The 22,800-nt window shown below is 43.3% G+C and overlaps 2 protein-coding genes across 15 annotated transcripts in view; one reads left to right on the top strand and one right to left on the bottom strand.

The window, feature by feature from the left end:
* IQCH (IQ motif containing H) overlaps positions 1–15,673 on the bottom strand; it is an 89,546-nt gene extending 73,873 nt beyond the window's left edge. For all 4 annotated transcript variants that reach the window (XR_014785426.1, XM_084817507.1, XM_084817509.1 and 1 more), the window contains exons 1-6: positions 15,571–15,673; positions 10,207–10,323; positions 9,775–9,872; positions 9,355–9,460; positions 6,068–6,187; positions 220–340 (exon numbers count right to left, since the gene is read on the bottom strand). Coding sequence is in view for 3 of the 4 variants with exons in the window: in XM_084817507.1 (XP_084673633.1) it covers positions 220–340; positions 6,068–6,187; positions 9,355–9,460; positions 9,775–9,872; positions 10,207–10,323; positions 15,571–15,621 (613 nt within the window). In the remaining variant the exon portion in view is untranslated. The remainder of the gene's footprint in view (positions 1–219; positions 341–6,067; positions 6,188–9,354; positions 9,461–9,774; positions 9,873–10,206; positions 10,324–15,570) is intronic.
* Positions 15,674–15,933: 260 nt separating this feature from the next.
* The window catches only part of AAGAB (alpha and gamma adaptin binding protein), a 30,709-nt gene continuing 23,842 nt past the window's right edge, over positions 15,934–22,800 (top strand). For all 11 annotated transcript variants that reach the window (XM_084817519.1, XM_084817515.1, XM_084817522.1 and 8 more), the window contains exon 1: positions 15,934–16,036. In XM_084817519.1, the coding sequence (XP_084673645.1) occupies positions 15,970–16,036 (67 nt within the window). In that variant the 5' untranslated portion in view covers positions 15,934–15,969. The remainder of the gene's footprint in view (positions 16,037–22,800) is intronic.

The raw sequence follows: 22,800 nt of genomic DNA, 5'->3' as shown, positions 1-22,800 counted from the left end.
GAACAGAAGGATGAAGGAGTGATTAGACTTTCTGGCAGGCTACTCAGAAGTTGGCATGGAGATTTAGCCCACTCACCCCTATTTAAAGTGGCTCACCAGTAAAACCAATTACCCAACAGCGATCTAGGTGAAAAGTTATGTATGCCCAGCATAATATGCATGCCTCAGCAATAATAACGGAACAAACCCCAACAGAATGGGCAGGAGGCTGTAACTGACCTTTCTCTGCATCCATTTCAGACACAGGCAAAACAGTGCAAACATTATTCAAATGGAAGGAAGGTGGAGCTACCAAGAGGTTGCCAACTGTAACACCTTTTGCTACCTTCTGAGCTGGTGCCTAAGGAGAGATGAGAGCAAACTTCTTCATTCAGCTGCAAACCTTTTCAATATTACAGAGCTCTTCACTCACGCATGGCTAAATAATAAATACTACTTCCGCTATGAATAGTTTCATTAAGGTTAATAACAAAAACAGTACGAGCTCAGATTTTACTGCTTAGGAACATGCAACACAATTGTTGACTGTCAGCAGTTAATGTGATTTAAAGGAGAGTTAATTAAAATCTAATCAATGTCTTGTGCTGTCTGCTATGCAATAAATAATCAAATATTATTTTAAAACCACCCTTGGCCCTTTGCAAGAAGCTGGTTATGTTTCAGTGACTATAGCTTGTTAATGTAAGGTTAGTACATATGAACCAATCACCATAGAAAGGCCACTTAAAATTGCTCTCTGCAGTAGTTCATCATACAGTTCAGACAAGTTTCATTCTTCCACTACAAGCCTTTCATTGGGGATAGTTGTAGTGGCCACGTGAAAACCACTCAATACCCTGGCAAAGTGGCACATGTGAATAGCTTATCACCATACTCAACAGCTGCAACATTTGATGCTTATTCACTACTTCATGTCAAGCAGGTGAGCTACAAAACATGCACTGGGCTGTCAATTTACACCTTTGTTTCAGCACAGAACAGGAAAAAAATACAGGTGTTGGGCTTGACCATCAAAGGCTGTTCAATTATCTTCACAAATGAAATATCTTTCATCAGAAGTGAAGCAAAGGCCACAGCAAAGAGCTGTCAGGAGAAGAGAGCTGGAGAATAACATACCATAAGGAAAGCAGGAGGGAACAGAAAGTGCTTTGCTCATTGTCTGCTCAATACAACAATGAATGATTCCTGGAAATAGCTCTGTACTTATCTAGAAAGTGGGGTGTGGCACAGATGGATTGCACTTATTTGTCAACAGTGACAGAGTAGTCTTCTTAGTAAGAGAATTAGGGGGGAGGTTGGGAGGCCAAGAGGATAAGACACTTTCAGCTTATGTGAAAGTTCTCAAAGACGTGCCATTTGCAGGTTGTTGCTGCGGGCCAAAGATTGTGGGATTTACCTTAAAAGGACAGCAATACTTTAAAAGCTAGCAGAGGAATTTCGTCTAAAATCAACTAGGTCCTTCTGGATTTTTGAATCAGAGAAACAGCATGTTGTCATTTCCACTATCCAAATAAGTAACCAAATACACCAAACACCAAACTACTGTCAATCAAGAGTGAGCCCTACAACTGCAGGGACATGTCTGCCAGTCATTCCAACATTAAACTAGCAATTCGTTGCCAGTCTGAATGCACAGTTGTAGAGCCTCTTCCAACATGATGCTTGTTTGGAGATTATTTCCACAGAAGCTTGAGCATGAGGAACCTCTCTTTGGAACTGGCTGGATGTGTCGAGTGGTCTGCGATGACCCCATTGAGCAGGAAGAAACCTTCCTGAACAATTCAAGCAAATGACTCATTCCAGCACAATGAATTTGACATGTCTAATTTCATGAAAACATTCTGGTGGAGAGAAACATTACATCAGAACACAATTTTCAAAGGTTAGAACAGAGATCTTAATTTGGGTTGCCGGCAAACATTTACTCTGCATAATATCCCTTGAACGTGCTGCAGAAGTATTTTCCCCTTATCTCAAGCAATTCTGTGTATAATTAACTTGAGGCATGAGACAAAACCATTCTATTAGTCTTTTTGAAGTGCATTTCTCTTGTGGGTAAAAACATCCCACTCAATTTGGCTATTTTCCTATGCGTCAATTTAAGTTGAGCACTTTTTTAAAAGGGATTTTCTGTTTTACTCGTTGTTTTTCTTTTGTTATTAACAAAACAGTGCTGAGGCAAAACAGCTTTATGGAGGGGGAAGACTCCATAAATGCATACTGCAGAAAAGGAAATGGACACTGGATGTTGCACACATAAGACCATTTCAATGTCCACACTTTACTTTCACAGCTGAGCAGCTGACAGACAAGTTTTCTCAGATTCTCGATTCTGATGACGGGTCACAAGCAGAATATTTGGCTCCAGATTTATGGCTGGTTCAGTTGCTACCCTTTAGTGACACTGATAAATTAGTTGGATAATGATTTCATATTACCAGTGGCCCATGGAAATGATTCTATGATTCTATGGACACATGGAAAATATATAGTCCATGCAAAAAAATGAACACTTTCCATCTGTGATCTCATATTTGATGTCCTTCTGAGATAAACACACACGCACACACACCAGATTGTGTTATTTCCTATGAAAATGCTTCTGACTGTGGGCAAAAGGAAGCATTAGATATAAAAGGAATATAAATTATATGCATACACAGATGCTTTTAAAAGCCTTAATCAAGAACACCGCAAAAGAATCTATTCTTAGTGATTTCCTTCTGCTCATCTTAAACATGTGGGCCTTTTCCCTAGGAGCTTAGTGGTTCATGTACATGGCAGTCATCCTTCCAACCGCCTTATACAGTAAGGCAATATTAGGGGAGGGGCACTAAAGCAGCTCAAGGCCACCCTGTGAATTCATGGCTTATGTGACATTTGAGCTAGAGACTTCACAGCTCACAAGTTATTTTGTTAGCCACTGGGCGAAATCTGCAGGTTCTCCACTATCTCACTGTGCCAGTGTAATTCACCTCTCCCTCTGTGTGTGTGTGTGTGTGTGTGTGTGTGTGTCAGGGGCGAGGACTCCATCTTTAAAATGACAGGAAAGCCTTCTTAACTTGAAAGCCTACCGTAAGTTTCCCCCCTAATCTACCAGTCACAAAACTCTGCTATATCAGGTGTGCGTGCAAGAATAGATGCACAACTCCAGTCAACACCACATGTGTTTTTAAAAAAAAAAGGAACAGAAGCAGCACAGAAGGAAGTGAGCGAGATCATTGCTGGCTCGAACTGCCACACATTTTACTTGTGGGCAGTGGGCCAGCTTGCACCAGGCAGAATCGGCCAGCCCTGCTTATTGGAATTCCAGGCTGGGCCTCCATTCTTGTCCGGCGACAGCTGTAAGCCAGCAGCCCATAGCATCTCAATCAGGCGCCGTGTTCCATCAAAGAATGCTGATATGGACGGAAGCTGCTTCAACTGCACTCCGCCTTGCAGAATGACAGTCAATCTTAAATTCCAGATGACAAGAACTGGATAAAAAATGTAAAACAAATGGTGACCTTTCCAAAGATTAATTTGTTTACCAACAAAAAGCTCTCCGTTTGTCATCCAGGATAGAGGTGACCTTCACTTTCCCATTTCTAGGTTGAGAGGAGGCTGAATGTAGTCATCTGTTCACTTAACTCTGTCTCACCAATTATTCCCTTTCTTGTTTTTGGTGAGAGGGACAGTTTATTAATTCATTGTTGTCTCTTGTTATGTTTTATAAATGCAGCAAACGTATTCCAAATTACTGCAGTGGAACATCAATTTGTTTAAGTCTAATTCTGCTACTGATGCCAAAACTATGGGTTTCTTTGTCATCGCAGCAAGGTTTGAATGTGCACGTGCTTTTTTCAGATCTTAAACCTCTCCTGTCCACTCTGCTGTTCATTTGGAATGAAAGAAAATGGTTTATTGCTGTTATTTCAAAAATGTATGCATGCTTCCCATAGGAGATTAATTCATATACATGTGTGTCTTGCACAAACACACATACAGAGTAAAAGCAGGAAGAGGGAAAAGGAGCAATTGGAGTAACTTAGTTAAACGGGCAGCAGAAGACAGCAACTCGTAAAAACTCGAGATCACCACAGCATTAAATTCTTCCTCATGAATAAATGAAAAGGTTCTAAGTTTACACTACATTATTTATTTATTTAGAGATTGGGACCAAAGTGCCAGTATAAGTCTGTGGCCATGCAACGTTATGGAAAGGAGAACGATAGAAAGCCCCTTCCAGGTCACAGCAATTATTTAGAATTATCTTTGTGACAATTTCAATGGGTATTTTGCTTGTTGTATGTTCTGTGAACATGGTGGGCAACTCATTAGGCCATGTCAGAAATCACTGGAGAAGGAAGCGTTAGAGGGCTGCAGCTAATTTGCATTTCTATGATGAACACAATTAACATAATTTGCATACCATTTAAATTAACACTGTTAATCTGCATATTTAGTCACATGTAATTAACATAATTTTGTGTATTCACAAACACTGCTAATCTATACATTTTAACTGCTTGCAATTAACATAATTTGCATGCAATTTTAATTAACAGCGATAATTTGGATATTTTCATGCCTGTAATTAACATAATTTCTCATTTTCACAAAGACTGCTAACTTGTATATCATAGTTATATGTAATTAATATAATTTGTAGATAATTTTTCACAAACACTGCTAACTTGTACATTCAAGTTGCTTGTAATTAATATAATTGACAGTGCTGATTTGCATATTTTGATTTCAAATAGAGGTGGAAAAGATAGTCCCCTAAAATCCAACCCTGGTGCAAAAGATCCATGATTAATTCTAAGAGTTACCTAAACATGACTGGATGCAGTGACGGATTGGATGTGAGCAAACAAGTTGAAGCTTAAGTGCCTTTTCCCAGCCTCGGCCAGTGCACCTGGCACCCCCCTTCCTGGAAAAGCTGGATCTGGCCACAGTGATAGATGCCTTGGTCATCTCCTGACTAGTTCATTTCAGTGCAGTCTATGTGGGTCTGCCCTTAAAGATTTTCAGAAACTGCAGCTGATGCAAAATGCAGCACAGCCAGATTGCTCTCTGGTATATGCTCTTTACACTATCTTCTGTGAACTGAACTGGCTTCTGATTAGTTTCTGGGCCCAATTCAAGGTGCAGGTGTTTACCTATAAAGTCCTAAACAGCTTAGAGCCAGGATATCTGAGAGATCACCTCCCATATGAATCTGCCCATAGCTTGAGGTCACCTCTAGAGGCCTTGTTATATGTTTCACCGCCAAAAGAAGTTTGATTGGTGGGAACACAAGACAAGGCCTTTTCTATGGTAGCACCCTGATTATGGAATTCCCTTCCAAAGGAGGTGAGAGTATGACCTGATTCGCACAATCACCACTGCACACTGCGGCTTATTTATGGTTTGTCGTGTTGTCTGAACTGAGGTGGCAGGGGTTGTTTATTCCTGATGGCATTGAGATGGGCAGTGAAAACATTCTTATTCCACTTGGCTTTTAGTAGTTTTTAAACTGAAGGTTTTAACTTTGTTCTTTTTAATTTTAAGGCTTTAGTTTTAATTTGTTATTTGATGATGTTTTGTTCTTTTATGTAAACTGCTTTGAGCCTGGGGATCTCAATGAGAGATATAAGGCTAGTTCTTATATGCAAGGTAATCACCAGATTACTGCAACATCTAGTGGTGTCTTATATATATGAATGGACTATCATAGATACAATACAACAGAAAGAACTGTCATTCTACCTCCCATTGCCTCACACATGAAGCTTTCCAATGGGAATTTGTTCACACATTCCGCTTCTGGTCATCAAGGGTATGGTAATCAAGTGTAAAGAAATCAAGCCGTGTACATGCATATGTGAACTAGCCCTCAGGAACCCAACAATGGTTTTTATTGGTGCAAAGTGCTGCTCTGGTGCTGAACGTCTTGAACTAGAGAACCTTCTGGGCTGGTTCCTTTGCTAAAAAAAAAAAAGCTGCTGGGAATGCAAAACTGTCTGGATTGTTCCAAGGAAGGACTTTCAACACGTTCCATTTTGCAATAAATAAACTGTTAAAACACATCATGGTTACTTACAGGAGCTGTTTTCCTCCGATTAATTAATGGCAAACTGACTCCATAGTTCTGATTTAGAACACTTCGGTGGCGGGCATTTTCTGGATCATACATAATCTTCACCATCATTGAAAGCTTGTGCTGTAAGAAATGCTGATATTTTGCACATGCAATTTGAATGCATGTATAGCATTCTAGGGCATTGCTAAGGGTATGCCTGCATGGGGGTTTCTTGGGCATTTGGCTTAGTGCACTGATGTACAGCCACCAGTGCAAAGAGCAAATAAAAGGGCTAAATAGAAAAAGCAAGCACCTTATTGTCTACAACAAAAGCATGCCTCCTGTGTGGATGAGGGAGGACAGCAGGAGGAGGAAGACTAGGGTGGAGCACTATAGTGATACAGGCGAAGGACTGAACTCCGGTTTTTGCCCTTCTGTCACCAAACAGGAGGCTAACCGTTTGGCCATTACCTTCTTCATCTCCCAGGTGTCTGCAGCAAGGGCTGTACTTATTTCTGCAGCCTTTTGTGGGAGGTACGGCTTTTGCCTCGTTTCAATCAGAGAACTCTGGGCTTTGGTGCTGGTAGCATCACTTGGATCCTGCTATACTTTTGTTGCAGAGCCTATGTCTTCTGGATTGCTTGCCCCTCCCTTCAAACGAGAGTTTGTCTACACGGGCCAGGGGCATGTCTACCTCTTCACCAGTGCCTGACACCACAGGAAGCTTGAGCAGCTCTTTTGTAGTCATGGTGTAGCTAGGTAATTTCAGACACTGGACTTACTGGTCTGATGCCTCCCTCCCATGTTTAAATGGTCATATGTGTATTACTTCAACTGTAAAGCATGCAACTAACGTTGCTCTTCTCCCCCCACCACCATTTCATGCTTTACAACTGCATCTGTATTCCTGATAAGTTAAAGCAAAAACACAAAACAAAACTGTTTGCCAGTCCTGATTTTTTTAAAAAGGAATACTCTGAGCACGTGCAGTTTCACATTTTAAACTTACTTAAATAATAGCACCATCATGACTACAAGAATAAAATGGATTTTCTGGGGTGGAGAACTGTTTTTCTATTAAGTGCTACATTACCTTCAGGGTAATGTTTTTGGGGAAGCATATTAGCAGAGGATAGAGTAAGAGCCATCCTACACACACTGGGCTGGTTTGCATGATCAAGCAGCCCACCACAGCTTATTTAAGCCACGGTGGGCTGTGGCGTGTATGAGAAGCCATTTTGCTAAGTACTCTCATCAGTAGCTGCATTTGTGGCCCTGCCCAAGTTGCTGTAGTTTGTTTTTTAAAATCAGGGATTACTGGCTCCGTGAACCAAAACAGCTTCTTCCAGTTCAGCTTCAGTTTACTGAGTCCATGCAGGTAAAGAATTTGGCTGGGAAGTAATTGACAAATAAGTAATTTAAGAAATGGGAATTCAAAACCTGAAGGGAGTGATGTTTTGGTTTTTTCTGGGTGGAACAGATTCAGCTGTTTTGCTTGAAAAAATGACTGTGGCAGGAAATCCTAGAGCAAAGCGGGGGGAAGGAGGGGCAACATTTCTTTAATAAGCTCTTCTCTGGCTTAACTAATATAATGCCTTCTGTTTTATGGATATGGATATAAAAATAGAAGCCTCAGAAGTTAATACACTGAGTAAAATTATCGCTGTGTGAAGGCACTTGCATATCATATACAATACAATATACAGCCTGTGTTTTAATTGTGCTGAAGGAGAAGCAACAGAACATTTGGACCTGTATCAAGAGCAATAATACCTCCCTGTAGTTTCCCCAAAAACATGGCATTGAAAATGATCACAGGTTTATTCCCCAGCTGATGGATGAAGAACAAGCATGGCTGCACCCGCTTAGAGCTCTGCTGAATTTGCTAGAGCTGAGAGTACCAAGTTATTGAGGCTGAAGATTTGGCACAAAAAAGGATTCAACATTTCTATTCTAACAAAGCCCAGATCTTCAACATAGTGAAAAATTACACAGATTTGCCAAAATGTGTCTCATTTGAATTTTATTTATTTTGAAGATTTCTATGCCATTTTTAAGTTTTGGGTTTTCACTGAATTTAGAAAATACAATCCACTCATGTACATTTCTAACATGCCGAGAAGCAAAGGGTAGGTAACAGGCATCAGTTTCTTAGCTGGATTTCACAATTATTTAATAATAAAAAGCCATTCTGCCAATGTGCCCTTCACAGAGAACAGCTGGCAAAACAGTGTGCATTTATTTTCTGAAGGAAATTATTAGGGCTCTCTTATGTGTCAGCAGATGTCATAGTGATGTGATGTGAAAGGACAATGGGGCTCTGGCCCCACAAGGTAAACCATGGGTAGGCCAGAATGCATGCCCCTCTTTAAATTAAGATCAACCATGCACACTGAAGTGGAGACTTTCACTGGGGCAGAGGGTTCCTTTCTTAGTTTGCTGTCTCCAAGTTCAACTGTGGGGCTGGCCAACCTGCCCCCGATCTCCTGTCCTGGGGCCTCCATCTGTTCTGTGCACTTGCTGTTTATCATAGCACCATATTTCCTTATGAAATGCTGTACTCACATTCGTCAAAAGAAAATATGCCACTCTGAGTACCTCGATTTTTGAGATGAGGCTCATGTTTTGTAGTGACAATGTTATACCAGTATTAAAAGCAGGGGGAATCCTTATCCTGTAGACTTGCCACACCTTTCTCCAGCCACATCAGACTCATGCAAGGCCTCACATGTTATAGCTACATCCATGTCATTGGTGGGGCAATGACACTAGAACCGGTTTTGATATCCACTTTTTGCCATGCACAGCAGAACACTGCACTGACCCTGAGGACTCAAAAGACCTGGTTCACATGATGAAAGAACCAATGGTTTGTTAACCATGGGTTGTCTGGGAGTGCACAGCAGCAAGTGAGCATGCGGGCTCCCAACTGCTCACCTGCTTCTGGTGCAAATCCAGAACTCTGGGTTGCTGTGGGAGAAACAACCCAGAATTACAACCCATGGTTTGTCCTTGGGTTATAAGATTTGAGGGAGAAACAACCGAGCATTCTGGATTCACACATCACAGATAATATCCCAGGAATGGGGCATCCCTGAGTTGTTTTGCACACTGGAAGCGGGCGAGCGGTTGGGAGCCAGCACATTCAGTCCCTTCTGCATGCTCCCAAACAGCCCACGGTTAACAAACTGTGGCTTGTTTCATCATGCGAATCAGGTCAGAAGTTTTTTTGGGAGAGCACTTGGGGAAGGGGGAGCAGTCAGAAGCAAAACCATTGGAAGGGTTATGGAGTAAATGTTGCTTCACACCTTTGAACCTGAAGACATTTGCAGTGATGACCCGCCATGCTGAGTGTCAACTGCAGACATCTCTGGGAAAATTATTTCTTTCTGAGAAGTCTCCAAGGGGATCCCCCTGAGTTAGAGATTGAAAGAGAGAATGACATAATAAAGAGTTGCAAGGTTTGGTTCAGTTTCAGGGTTTTTTTTCTACACCTAGAAGAGCTAAAACTTCTGCAGTTTAGGTGAACTATGGGAAATCACAGCAGTCGTTGTCCTTAACTCTATAAAACAGAGGTTTTGGTGCAGCAGTTTTTTGGAGGTCATTTGTAAAAACACCCTCTGAACAGTATGAATAACCAAATACTGCAGTTATTCATATATTCTAGTTTTCAAAATACACAAATAACATCTCATTTGTTAAATATACAACAAACCAAGTGTTCTTACCATCTGGAAATCTGTCTTGAACTCAGGTCCACATTATCAGTTGATGAAATAGTTAACACAGATCTGTTCACAGCATTCAAATACTTCTCAGCATGTTTCTGTTTAGGGGTAGCAGTAAAGAAAAAAAGCAGGCTATTAGGGTATTGTCAGAGATAGCTGAGCTATCTGGCCAAATTTGGCCTTTGATAATGAAGTGAGAAACGTAACAGGTTCTGCATTTCTGAGAGATTATACCATGTCTAAGGCAAGAAGCCAGCCACATGCTGACCACCCAAAAACTGCAGCCACAGCTCTGCACTACCATATTTGGCACATCTAACTCTTTCTTACAAATAGGAAGGTTGGCCCCATCAACTGAGAAGGAAATATTGATTCAAACTTCACTGGGGGCCAGTTTTCCCTTTTCCACTGGAAAAATCGCAATCCATTTACCCTCAGTCCACTCTCTGTCCTTTCAATAGCAGCTTCAAGGCTCTGAGCATCCACTGCTTCCCGGTCATGGCTAACATCTCGTAGTTTCTCCTTCAGCTGTTGAAGATCTTCTTGAACCTAGAAAATTAGTAGAAGCTTGCAATGTACACATCCATCACCATAAAATATTAACATGTTTCACTGAGACTGAAAGCAAAACAGATTTCTTAAACACAGCACACAAAGACACTTCTGGGAACCCTGCAATTTAATGGAACACAGAAAGGAGAAGAGCAGGCTGAAAGTTAGCAAAGCTAGCTTTTGAAGTGACAGGTGGGATGGGGCAAAACACCACGGCATATGTAAAACAATCCCTCAAAAGGCAATCAAAAGAAGAAGCTTGTAACTATTATTGGTAAGTATTATTGGTAAATTATACGCCAGGCACCTATATAGGAAGCTCAACGACTGGCTGGAACAGGATATGATATTGGCGGAGGAGCAGGCAGGCTTCAGGGAGGGTCACTCTACCATAGATCAATATTTGGTGCTACAGCATCTCATTGAGAAATACATCTCAAACGAAGTCACCTCGCTCTATGTAGCCTCTATAGACCTTAAGGCAGCTTTTGACTCTATCTCAAGGGTCAAACTATGGAAGAAATTAGAGGTCTCTAACATTGAGAGACACCTGCTCCTACTCATTCAGACTCTATATAGAGACACCTCCCTTAAGGTCAGATGTAGTGCTCATGGCCACCTTACAAAGGCTGTTCCAACACAAAAAGGGGTCAAGCAAGGCTTCATTCTCACCCCACTTTTGTTTAATTTTTACATCCATTCAATGGTAGACCAGCTAAACCATTTTAAAAGCGATTTTCATCCCCCCAAAATTGCGGGGAGGCATATAACTACTTTACTATACGCAGATGATGCAGCTATTATCTCAAGGACTCCAACTGGGCTTACAAGAGCATTGCGGAAGTTGACGGAATACTGCGAGGAAGAAGATCTGATGATCAATTATCAAAAAAAAAATTATGATCTTTGCAGAAAGACCAAAAATCAGATCATGGATGATAAATCAACGCAAGATTAAGCAGGTCTCCCAATTCAAATATTTAGGTGTAGTCCTCCAAGCAAACGGTTCCAGGAAGGCTCACAGCAAATATGTGGCGTTAAACGCACAGAGAAGCTCGTCAGCAATAGCACAGTTTATGAGAACGAAAGGCAGCCACTATATCCCTTTAGCCCTCCAATTATACCAAGCAAAAGTACTAGCTGAATTATTGTACAGCTCTCAATTGGGGCCTTTCCCGAATACTCAAATATTAGAACGTGTACAATCAAAATTTTTGAGGACAATATTGGGTGTTCCTAGGGATGTCTCCAATGCAAAGATAAGATTAGAGACTGGCCAGGTCAAAATTGAAGCTAAGGTTTGGGTGGCTATCCTTGTGTACTGGCTTAGATTGTCATATTTTCCAACTGGCCCTGCCCCACTAATTTTGCAAGATGATTTTAAATCCAATTGGATTCAGTTATTTGAACAGAAAATAACTCTCTTGGGTCTTCCCTTGCGGACTTTATTAAATATGGGTTTTGAACAGGCAATGGAAACTATCAAGCAGCGCACTGCAGACATTGAGAGACAAAGTGACCTCAATAGTGCCCCAGAATTCTATCTTAGGGAGGATTACAGATACATCATAATAGCTGCACCCTATCTTGAACAACTGGAGCTGTACAAACATAGAAGAGCATTACCTTGGCCTGTCTCAATGGACTCCCCTCGGCAGTTTTGGAGGGACGGTACAAAAAGATCCCCTGGGCAGGGCACCTTTGCCCCTGTGGCATGCAACAGATAGAAACTACAGAGCACGTTTTGTTGTGGTGTATATTTTATAGAGACATTTGTGCTGCACTCATCTCCCCATTGATAAATTGTTTTCCGGGTCATACAGGACAACGATATACCTATATATTGTTGTCTGACACTAATTTGATATTTACATATAGCGTTGCCAAATTCTTTGTGGCTGCGATAGGTGTTCGAAGAAGGATGCTGTGGGAGCTCGGATTTACCTAGCTGGATGAAAGATAAAGTCTGGGGAGTAATGCCATCCACCCAATATGTCTGATTTGCATTACATTATTACTACACTGTGTTGAAGTGTTTATTAATTTGACTGGGGATATATGACAGGTAATTTTAATGTACTTCTTTTTTAAATTCATCTATCTATTTTGGGCTGGTCTTTGTCCACAATAAAAGTTTTATCTATCTGTCTAGCTGGTAACTATTTACTTAACTGATGGAGGGTGCTATCCTATATATATTTGGACAAAATAAGTCCTACAATGCCCAGCATTTCCCAGCCAGTATGGCTGGCTGGAGAATGCAGGGGGTTGTAGGACTTTTTTCTTTCTAAACATGCATAGGACTGCACCCTTAGGCAGCAATCTGAAACGCACTTCCTAGGAAGTACACTCACTGAATGCAAAGGGACTTGGGGCACAATCCTATGGCTGCTAGACAGTGGCCACAGGACTGTTCGGTTTTCAGGAGCCGACCCTGGAGCCTGCACTGCAAGGCTGGTTCTCGGAAAACCGTCTCCCTGCCCCTCCCCTGTCGCCTCGTAGGCAGCGTGGATCGTACCCAGGCTCCGCGCTTGAGAGAGCAGCACAGAGCGGGGCAAAAGGGGGTGTTCCGGGGGGGGGGGAAGTGCTTATATGACGCTTCCTATGCGTCATCTGGCCTCCCCTTCCCCCACTCTGAAGTCCTGCGTCTAGACAGCTGAAATGGGCCGTCTAGCCGGGCTGCTGGAGCACAGAGAAGATCCCCTCCACACTCCGCCCACCCTGCATTGGATAGACGGTTGCCTCTGAGTTCAGAGGCGCCTGCCTATCCCAATAGGATTGCTCCCTTACTTGAATAAACCTGCATAGGATTGGCCTGAATGACTGCAATCCTATGCACACTTATCTGCGAGTAAATCCTATTGGATTGAATGGAACTTGCTTTTGAGTAAACATGCTTAAGACAGTACCGTCAGAGTTCTAATCCACAACCATCCAAAGTGCTTGGGGCAAGTAATCATAGTAAATCTATAGTCAAAACAGGTTAAAATGTCCATTAAATATGAAATAAAGTGTCAAATTAAAATTAACTCCTTGGAGCTTGAACTAAATAAGAAAGGCTCACAATACTTCAAGCATGAACTTTGCCAAATCTGTAGGGGAAGAGGTCAGCCACCAAGAATATCATTCCATACACCCTTAGCAAATGAGTGTTCTATTATAACAACGAAGAGGGTGATCTCAGCAAACTGCCAAGGTGACAATGTGTCACAGGAAAGGAAGTGATTTCTCAAGTACACAGGGGCCAAGGTATTTAGGACTGTATAGGCTAACATGAGCATCTCAAATTGGATCTGGAAACAAGAGATGCCTGGGTACCTGATGGAATATGCATCCAGCAACCTCCCCCATTAGCTCGTTCTGCACCTGGTAGATGACAATAGCTAGCAGTCTCTTACTTTCAAGCTGTACTATGGCAGTATGAACAACGGTGTCTTCTACCAGTGGGTAGCTACCTGGAAGGTAGCATCCATCAAAGAAAGAATGGTGCAAAGGTTCATGGGAATTAGGCCCAAGAGAAAAAGAGCACAAAATAATGGAAAAGGAAGCTAGTCTCACGTGAGAGAGCATATTATAAAGCAGGGGTGGGCAACTTGTAGCCCTCCAGATGTTGTGCAGTGCATCAACGAGCATAGCCAATGATGATGATGCAGTCCAATTACATATGGAGGGCCACAAGCTGTCCATCTATTATAAAGGCTCATGAGAGTTGTCATGAGAGACAAAGAAAACCTTTCCTCAGGGGTGAGCAACTTGTGGCCCTCCAGATATTTTGGCCTACAACAGCCATCAGCCCTAGCCCACATAGTCAATGGTATGGGATCATGGGAGTTATAGGCCAAAACCTCCGGTGGGCCACAAGTTGCCCACCCCTGCACCTACATCCTCTGCAATCCGGAGTCACCTGATTTTAATGCTGATCTTCCTCTTGATTTGAAACATGATCTCTCAGCACTGCCTTCCTTCTGGTCAATTTCAAATTCATGGATTCCATTTCCTAAACAGTGTTACTGGCAATTAAAAGTAACCTTTCCAAGATTAAAGCAAGGCCAGCTCAATTGTAGACTAATCAGATGTGCTGTCCAATCCTAAACATTTTTACTCAGAAGTATTGTATTTAATTGTGTTTTAATGTACTGGTTTATTATTGTTTTAATCAAGTATCACCTTGAGGGCCATTTTTCTTGGTAGAAAGGCAGAGTACAAATCAAATAAATAATAAATAAAATAGTGGAGTTTCTTCCATTGAATAATATGGATGTAAGTAAGCATGAGATTGTATCCTCAGCTAGTATGGAAAAGCTCCATCATACGTTAACAGTAAACACTGCTAAACCTGATCTTTCTCTGCCGGAAAGCTAAGCTTACATGTGCAAAAAGAGAGGAAAAATAAAATTAAAACCTGAAGGATCATCAAGTTATTTTAAAGGTGCAGGGGAAACCATTTATCAAGCCCATGCTGACTTGTGCAATGCAGAAAGGGCTCTCTGAAAAGATGAAGGGCATGAAGGTAAAGACTCACAGGTGTCACGTGAAATCTGCAATCCAAAAGCAGGGTGGGAAGTAGGCCAAGAAGCAATGCCGGCAGTGATTACATTTTTTTAATGCACTTTTCCTCCAAAATGCCCAGGCCTAAGCACACCCACCCCCCACCACACACACACACGCACAGACACACTTTATTCTCACAACATTCCTATGAATTAGGTTCAGGGGAGGAAGCGAGGGAGCCGAGTTTTCATGAAGGTGGTTAATCTGTGTGCCTGCGATGGACCACTTCAGACCGCAAGTGGTTGATCGACCTCTTTTTTATTCTATTAAATTTATATGCCATTCAGTGGATAAGAAATATCTGAGCAGCGAACAGAACCAGATCCAATATAAATTAACGCAGCACAGATAAGGCAACACTAAAGCACGCTCCCCCGTGCACAAAGCAAGAGGGCTCCCTCCACGCGGAGATAAAGCACACCAGGCTCAACCCCACCTCCACGGGACGCCAGCGGCCTGCGCGGACGAGAGGCCAGGGCGGCACCGGGGTTGCCCGCCCCAGAGAGCATCAGGCCGGGCCCCAGGGGAGCCTCCCGCGCGGGGCGGCCGCCGCTCGCCAGCTCCCCCACAGGGGACGCGGGAACAAGTGCACCAGAGCGAGGCGTCCTGGGGGGCTCGGCGCGCGCGTGCGGAAGCAAAGGCTCGTGGGAGTTTGGCCAAGCGCCCCTCGGCCCACGAGGCCCCCCGACCCACCTGGACCAAAACGCGCCCTATCTCCGCCCCCGGCCCGGCCGCCTCAGCCATGGCTCCTCCCGCCGGGGCCCCCCCACAGGAGCGGGCTGCCGCGCGGCGCGCCACGTGACCGCGGCCTTAGCAACGGGACGCGCGGCCCGGGCGGGACCACTCGCGCCGATCCGAGGGGGGGAGGGAGGGGGCCCGGGGGCGGGGGGGAGCGCCTCGCCCCCTCCTCCCGCAGCGGGACGGGGCTCCGCGTGACCTCTCGCTTCCCCGCCGCACGAGGCTGAAGGGAGCCGCAGGCTGCGCCGCCACCCTGCCTGCGGCGCTGCAATGGTGCGCCCCAAACGGGCGGAAGGGGTGGGGCGTACGCCGGAAGGGGAAGCGCAGGGCCGCGTCCCCGGACCAGGAGGCGCCATGGCCGTCCCTTGCGCCTTGATCGCGAGCTGCGCGGCGGAGTTCCCCGGGGAGGAGCTGGTGAAACGTGAGTCGACTGAAGCCCCCCGGCTCTGCCTCGCTTGCCACGCCCGCCGTGGCGTCACCTCCCGGCGCCGTCGGGATCGCGCGCCCCGTAACGCCGGCGTCCCCCCTCTACGGTTTGTAAGATAACGGAGAGCCCCTGAGCATGTGCGGAGTGCCGCCAACAGAGGAAGGCTCGGTGAAGGCCACTCTTCTCGGTGCAGGGGCAGAAATGCCTCATGTGTGGGGGGGGGAGGAGACCGTCTCTGCAGGGGTGCACTGAGTGCTTTCTCCAAAGCGGGAGGAAGCGTGTATAAAGCGGGCTGCGTTTAGGCGCGCAGAGGTCTGAGCCTTGGAGTTCACGTCTTGAGACGTGCCAAGTAATACACAATGCCTGGGAGCGTCTTGCGTAGAAGGGCTTGTACTTGCGTCCACGGTGGCTGGGGACAGCCCTCGCACGTGCAGGGGAAAGGCATCGGCGTTCCCAGAGCCACAGAGTTGGCAGGTACCTGGGCGGGCATCTAGTGCAGCCCCCTGCTCAAAGCAGGATGTGCGATGCAGGAAGCCGTTAGGCGTCCCTGGAAGAGGCCCACCCCGCCTCTGCTTAAATGCTTACAATGAAAGGGAGCCCACCACCTCGCAGGGCAATCTGCTTCCCTGTCAAACAGCTGGTGTCAGCAGGAGGTTTCTACTGACGTTTTGCTGGAATCTGCTTCCCTGCAATTTCTACCCATTGGGTCTAGTCCTGTCCTATGGAGCAACAGAACACAACTCACTCCCGTTGATTTTCTCTTATTCAGGCTAAACATACCCAGCTGTTTCTATCATTCTTTATAGGAAATGGTTTCCAGGCGGCTCAGTGTCCTTCTAAAAACTTGTTGCCAAGTACTCCAGGTGCAATTTGACTTGCACAGAATAGAGAACTATTAGTTTTCATAATCTAGTCGCTATGTTTTATTAAGATTGGATTAGCTGACTCATGTTCGGCTTGTGATCAATTGAACTGAAGATAATTTTCACTTTTGTCTTTGCTTTTTTGTATGTAAATGCAGGACTTAAGACTGAATTTTAGCTTGTTCATTTTTCACACACACACGCACCCCACCCCCAGTGCTAAAGCCTGTCAAGATTATTTTGAATCTTGATTCTGTCTTCTGTAGTATTTGCTAACCACCCTTGCTATCATTTGCAGATCTTATAAGTATACCCTCTACACCTTTATCCAAGTAATTTATTAAAACTTTGAGCAGCACAGGGCCAATGACGGAGCCTTGAGGGACTCCATTTGGCTCAGTCATTAATGAGTACTCACCAGATGAGGGGGTTCAACCTGCTGTGGATCCATCTAACAGTTTTGTTAGGTGGATCCACAGGTTTTATCATGTCAACTATGATAATAGGAGACTTCCTCAAATCCTTTGCTCAAATCAAGGTAGACTATGCCCATAATCCACCAAATTAGCAACTATAAAAAGAGAGAGAAGATTTGTCTGGTATGACTTATTCTGGATAAACCTGTGCTGGCTCCTAATAATCAGTGTGTTCTTTTCCAGATACTTGCAAACTGGCTGCTTAATAGTCTGTTCTAGAATTCTTCTCAGTAGCAACACCAGGCTGGCCCATCTGTAGTTGCACAGATCAGCCTCCCCCCACTCCCTTTTGAAGACAGGTCAAGATTTGTCCATCTCCAGTCTTCTGGCACCTCACCTGTTCTCCCAAAATTCTCAGAGATTAGATAGCAAGCTTCTTCAATATCCTGGGATATAATTCACCTGGCCATGTAGACCTGAACTCATTTAAAGTAGCCAGGTGTTCTCTGACGATTTCCTCACCTTTAAAGGCGTCCAAGTTGGTGAGCTTTCTCCAGGGGAAATTCACCATTCCCTTTCTGGCCTTCTCTGTGAATAATTTCCATGTTTTCCTTTCCCTGTCATCTGTGTAGAATGCTTTCCATTAATTTGTTTTATTTGCTAATAACATTTCTATTCCATTTTCTTATCATATGCTCAAAATGTTGTGTGATAAAACAATGAAAACACAAGCCCAAGTCTGGTAAGACAATAGTTAAACAGATGGCAACAGTCTAACAACCTCCCCTGCCCACCCAGCAAATCCTCAACATCCGTTTGTGCAGTGGATCGTTGTCACTCCCCTTGTACAGGGAGGGGGTCAAAGCTGTTAGTATGTTGCTTGTCTAAGGATACAATCCTTTGCATGTTTAGACAGAAAAAAGTCCTGCTTTCCCCAGCCATGGCTGAGGGATGTTGGGAGATGTAGGGCTACCCTAAACATGCATAGGATTGTGCCCTAAGTTGCTTATATGAACAGGCAGGCTGTTTTCACAGTCTATGTGCAGGGTATATTTACCTTAACTTCTCTGCCTTATATCCCCAAATTCCTTCCAAACTTCTCTGCTCCTAAAATAGTAGATTTTGCTACTCCTTTCTTGGTGAGAACAGGATTAAAAAAAAACATTGGGAAGACAACAGTCCTGAAAGAGAGCTAAGAAATATGTAAATAAGCATTTATTAAAGTAAAGTTGGTCCCAGTTTGCTGGACCAGATTGGGGGAAGAACATTGGAAGTAAAGAAAGGATCAAAAACCTGCCTTGGAGACTTGCGTTGCTCTCTTCCACTCCCCCCCCCCCATGTTTAAAATATCCAGAAACTTCAAAGCCATGGTAACAACTGCTTCTTATCTCCCTGACTGCTCCTGAAAAATGTTTGATTTCTGGGAAACATTGAAATGTATGCAGTGCTTTCTTTATTTAAGAACATGCATAATGTATAACTTAGTAAGTAAAATTGTACCATTTGGAATATTTTTGGAATTTAAAAGTATGAGGGTGCAATCCTTTCCATGTTTAGACAGAAAAAATTCCCACAACTCCCAGTAACCCCTGGGAGTTACAGGACTTTTCTGTCTAAACATGCATAGGATTGCAGCTTAAATGCCTTAATTTCATTCAAACAACAATTTCAGTATGCCTAGTAATAGGCTACATGATGTTGCAGCGGTACCACTTGGAAAAATAGGAATACAATAAAATAGGAAAATAGAAACTGTCAATGTTGATAATTCTTATTTAATACAATCTTGGAGTAAACAAAAATAAGGTTTTATGTGGCCTTCAAAAGGGGCCTGGATCTAAAGAACCATCAACTCAGTTTTGTATGCTCAAGGAGGCTTTGGGCTTGTGTTTCTCAAATGATCCCTTGCTTCATGGAAATCCTCTTTTGAAACTGAAGAGGGTTTTAACAATCGTTGGCAATATGGCATTAATGTCTGCCATTCAAAAGATGGGGTAGGGAAATAAAAAATCCCACTAGACATACTCATACTCTGGGCATGTGTAACATTCCTCTTAGGATCCTGGCTGGTGCATAGACTTCTGTGTCATCCTACAGAAACAGAAGAAACATGTTAATTTATTTATTGGTTATGTTTATCTCCTGCTTTTTCTCCCAAGAAGCCCAAGGCGGTGTACATACTTCTCCTCCTCTCCATTTTATCCTCACAACAACCCTGTGAGGTAGGTTAGGCTGAGAGTCAGTGGGCCAGTTCACATGACAGTCGGCTTTTTAACCCATGATGAGCTGCGGCATGTATGGCTACCATTTTGAATATGTAACCCCCGGTCAGGGCAATAGGGGGTTGCTCCATGTTGTGTGAACCGAGCCATTGTGGGTTATTTGAGGGTTAAACGACCTCATATAACCCTACTACTAATTGAGGGTTATATGAGGGTTGTTTAACCCTCATAACTCACAATAGCTGGGTTTGCATGACAAGGCGCAACCCCCAGTCAAAGGTTGCATATTCAAAACAGTGGCCGCACACACTGTGGCTCATCATGGGTTAAATAACCCACAATGAGCTGGCTGTTTCATGCGAACCAGGTCTGTGAGTGGCCCAAAGTCACCCAGTGAGCTTCATAGCCAAGTGGGGACTAGAGCCCGGATCTCCCAAGTCCTAGTCCAACACTCTAACCACTACATCACACTGCCTCTTTGAAAATAAACAGCCATATAATATAATTAAGGAGTAACAGTAAACTTGGCTATTTGGTTAAACTTCATAGTAGTACACACTGAACTCAGTGGGACTTGATTCTGAGTAAATAATACATAAGATCGGGTTTCATAGTGTCATAATAACTGTAGACAACATCCTGAACCCATGTTTATTTATTTTTGTATCTATATACTACTCTGTCCCAATAAATAATGTATCCTTGAAAATACTAGCACAACTTGGTCTTCTCTAATTGGAATCCATGTCTGAAAGATCCAGAGCTTCTGATTCTGAACTTCCACTTTGAGCTTCATGGACTTAGAAAATGGAAGGTTTGCATGAACTGAAACAAGCTTCTCAACTGTTCACATGTTAGTTTGTACCTGGATTTTCTGTGGTCATCTTCAAATATTTGGCAGTTTATTTCAGTTATTGCAGAAGATGGAAAAACGGAGGCAAGTGAGAAGCAAGAGCTCTCAGAGGCTGTGCTGTACAAAGCCCTCCCTCCCTTTCCCAACATGTTGCAGGTGTAAGCAGTCCTTGACGAAATACCTAAAGGGGTTCTGTATTCTGTGGTGTTTAAAAGTAATTTCCCAGCATCAAGTCCTGTTGCTCATTCAGTAATTCTTTCAATCACAACGGTGCTATAATCACTAACATTAGTTTTTAATTTGGGGTCTAACATTTGCAGTAGGATGAATGGGCTGCAGCAATATTATTTTAAAACACTGCTCCCCAACTGATGGGGGATTACTGGTATTTCTTTTAAAAACTGGATGTTCTACTTTGGAGAAACTCTTATGTCTCATCCTAAAAGATGCACAATAAAGCATCCATGATAATGGTTTCACATAAGGCATCTGTAGAATTAACTGCTGCAGTTACACAGGAAATTAAACAATTAACATTACAATGAAATTATAAACCAGTTGTATCTGTATAACAGAAATTATTTTTGGAAGCAACCAGAATTATACCAGCAAACATACATTTCTGTGCTGTCTGTATAGAACAGGAAAAGATGCTACTTGAATTACAAGTTTTGTCTTACCAAGAGGGTTGTGTTTTGGTTTTTTTGCTTGAATCTCTTAAAACAGTCCCTGCAAAGGCTTCCGGATGCACATACTTCCTTGCAGTTGTATGGGAGGATTTCTGAGGTTCATTCCACCAGGTGGCTCTCCAGACACACGAAGGAGTCGCTCTCTTTGCACGCTCCCCCCAAAAGAGGAAAATAAATGGGATCACTTTAAAAGCACTTGAGGGAATTAAACTGCTTACACTATAAAGCAAGCTGAAGACCAGTTGGGAGCACTGTCAAAAGTTAGGCGAGAAAGAATTTGCAGGGGTGGTTTTGGAGCTTTAATAGTTCAGCTGGTTGTACTATATCCAGAATAGCATTTTTAATGTTCTGGATTGGAGTCAAGACAACAACTAGCTATTAACTTGATGTGGAAAGCCAGCATTCTACTTCTGCCTGGTCTCTTCTTGTTTTGCTGCTTTAGCACCATTGTACAAAGCCTGGAGCACAGAACCCGTTCCACAAAAAGGTGTGATATGGCAGTGTGATATTTTATACATAAATGTTATGTCTTTTAGGTAAAACAGCTGTTTGCTTTTAATGGGGTTGGAAATGGGGAGGCTGCACTGGAATCTGTGGCATGTGTGTATATATATGTAGCATGGCAAACAAAACACAAACATAGATAAGAGAGCATATAATAAATATGAACAAAGTCATAGCCCCAAAAGCTTAAGGTAGATTTCAGTGTGAAATCTGGTAAGTCAGATGAATTGTATCTTTCCAAAAAGCTAAATGAGATTATGGAGGAAGAATCCCTGACACCGCTTCATGGATGTAGGAGATGAAAAATGAGTCTGGTTTAGTTGTGTCTGTGACCATATGTTGTACACCCCAAAGGTGCCACAGCTGAAGCTTCTGGCCTGGGCCCTGCCTCTAATCCCAAGTGAGAGAAGGAAGGGGGTCTGTTGATGCTGTTCTGAGGGAAAGGCCTTGTGTACAGGACTGCCACAGTTGTTGAATCCTCTTGATTTCACTCACTCTAGGCCATGTTCTTGCATTCAGAATGGGTTCTCTGGTTCAGATAGTAGCCTGCATCTACTCATGTTCTCTGTAGTTCACTTTGCAAAAACTTGGGCAGATGCATGCCTGCAACAGGTTTGTAGGAGCAGAGTAAGATAGTGTCAAAGAGCTGGCTTCTGTTCTGTGAAAACACACACCTCAGAGTTTGGCCCTTGAGGCATGCCGCAGTTGTGTGGCCATCAAGTGCATCAGCTAAAAATGTTTTCAAGACTCTTTGGATGTGAAACCACAGGCCCTCCCAGTGGTTAGGAAGATCAGAAATGAAAAGTGAGCAATTCTCTTAAGACACGGTTGTTTCCAAACCCATGTACTTTTGCCATTATAGCAGTTTTCTGGGAAGACTTTGGGGACCAAAAGCAAGTGTGGACTTGAAAGCTTATCCTAAAATGGCTATGTTTACTATAGCTAGATATAGAAAGGTGTCATTACCGTGGGAGGGCTGTATGATATTTGCATTAAAATGGACAATGTTTGGGGGGAATTTCTGAAACTCAGTGATTTCAGAACCCACAGGTTCTGAAAGACTTGTGGGTGTTCTTATACGCTAGTGTATGGGATATAAGTTCGAGCTATTTAATCCAAAATGGCTGGCAGATGGATCAGCCCTAACAACTAGACTAGCAACTAGTATTATGGGTTGGCCACTTTGAAGAAAGGGTGGATGGTGACAGGCC

This window comes from Heloderma suspectum, chromosome 11 (genome assembly GCF_057233095.1).
Source record: "Heloderma suspectum isolate Gila_16-S chromosome 11, 16-S_ref, whole genome shotgun sequence".
Taxonomy (NCBI): Eukaryota; Metazoa; Chordata; class Lepidosauria; order Squamata; family Helodermatidae; genus Heloderma; species Heloderma suspectum.
Note: the sequence above shows the minus strand (reverse complement) of the source record. Positions and strands in the feature narration are given on the sequence as shown.